The sequence below is a fragment of the Berghia stephanieae genome, chromosome 4, assembly GCF_034508935.2.
Source record: "Berghia stephanieae isolate SIO BIC M18660-M18661 chromosome 4, UCSD_Bste_1.3, whole genome shotgun sequence".
In the NCBI taxonomy this organism is placed as follows: Eukaryota; Metazoa; Mollusca; class Gastropoda; order Nudibranchia; family Aeolidiidae; genus Berghia; species Berghia stephanieae.
The window spans coordinates 77388322-77390095 of NC_088363.1; the positions used below are offsets into that span (position 1 = coordinate 77388322).

Below are 1774 nucleotides of genomic sequence, written 5' to 3' on the forward strand. Positions count from 1 at the left end.
TTTTGATCAAAACTTTTAGAAAATTACTAATACAGAACCAGAATAGAAAATCATATTTTATCCCATGAAATCGTAGCATTTCATCCTTAATCATACAAGGCTGAGAATCTTCAGCCTAAAGGCGGATTTCCGCCCACCACCGTCACAAGTCCGCCTTTTTCATTTTTGTTTAATGAATAAAAAAGACTCACCACAACCACTACATCATCCCTACCACCATTGCTACTACAACCGCCACCACTACTATTACAACCATTACCACATCATCATTCCTATCACCACTACTACTACAACCAACACCATCACATCATCATCACTACCACCACCACATCATCATCCCTACCACCACCATTATTACAACCACATTATGTTGTAATTACACTTTCAACTTTTGAAATTCCTCCTGCAGGTGTTGGAAATTGCTGCAAGACACATTATTTTGGATTGCATCGCAGTAAATTTTATTGAAATTCAAAATTATAGGTTATCGTCCATGATGGGTGTCGCAAAGATGGGTCTTGATCTTTGCGCTGAAAAATTTCCTCCTTTTTTGTGACCAGTCATTCTTACTCCTGATCATCGTATAATATTATTGAAGTATCCAAATGATCAGAATATTTATGCAACAATGATTCCCAGCTTATCCTACTAGCATTCTTTGTCCTAAGTACAATTCAATTACTAAAACTACCACAACAAGGATTTAGGCTAAATGCCTTTTTTTTTTAATCGGATCTTAGCAGCAATATTTCCTTCTACTAGAGATGCATGTCATTTTTGCGTGTTTAGTTTCATACAGACCTTAACTGCCTGCATTTTTTAATTGTTTTTATTCCAAGATCTTCCTTACCACAAAAGTAATGCCATTTCTAAGGTTCCAACCTTCACACAGCTTCTCATTACTTCTACCTTTGTTTTGTCATTAATTTATTCTAGTTTCATTATTTTCTCAAACAAACCTCTCCTAAAATCTAACATGGCAGAAACATTTTTAACTTGCAATAATTCTGCCATTGAAAATAATTTGTGATTCACTTTGGATTTCTTACATTTTGGCTGGCAGTCATTTAACATTGAAAGGGCCTCCTCCAATGAGGAAGTCATCGATTTGTGAGCACTGTACAGCTTGAGGTTCCAAAGAGAGATTTTCTCGTCAGAAGACTTTGTCTCTTTTCCAGTTTCATTCATACTATTCCCATTTTGGTTCATTCTCATATTTTCAGGCAAAATGTCTTGTGCAGTTATCCCATGTTGAATCAAAAAAGCATCAATGTTTGAACCTAGAAAAGGTAATGTGGCCAAATCTTTCACACAAGCTGATTTTTTCAAATTGTCCTCTATATGAAAGAAAATTGTAACATATTTTAAATCAGAATGCCCATCTTGGTTGATGGGAACAGTGTGAAGAAACGTATTAGTTGGAATCAAAATGTTTTTCAAAGTTGATTCAAGCGAAGACACTTGGCAGTTACTTACAATGCAATTTTTGGCGACTTGGATAGGTACTTCAAAATGGCAAAACTCCAGAAAGCAATCAGATCCTACATTCAACACTTTCTGTAAAGAACAATGGACAATACATGAATTGTCTGATATCTCTTTGTGAACATCTCCATCCTTCTTTTCATTCTTGATTAGCTGGTTTACACTTTCTGATATACCACTTCTTTTGTCACCATCAATCAGAACGTTAAAAACATTTTTCTTCATAGATAATTGCTCTTGGAATTCCTCATCATGACAAAAGTGATGCAGCAGTTCTTTAGTGGTGCCG

At 35.5% G+C, this 1774-nt stretch overlaps 1 protein-coding gene across 1 annotated transcript in view; it reads right to left on the minus strand.

Moving 5' to 3' along the window:
• LOC144971295 (fucose-1-phosphate guanylyltransferase-like) overlaps positions 1–1774 on the minus strand; it is a 31873-nt gene continuing 30099 nt past the window's right edge. Inside the window, exon 3 of the mRNA XM_078911912.1 lies at positions 1–1774. This exon is cut by the window's right edge and continues 808 nt beyond it. Within this exon, the coding sequence (XP_078768038.1) occupies positions 928–1774 (847 nt within the window). The 3' untranslated portion in view covers positions 1–927.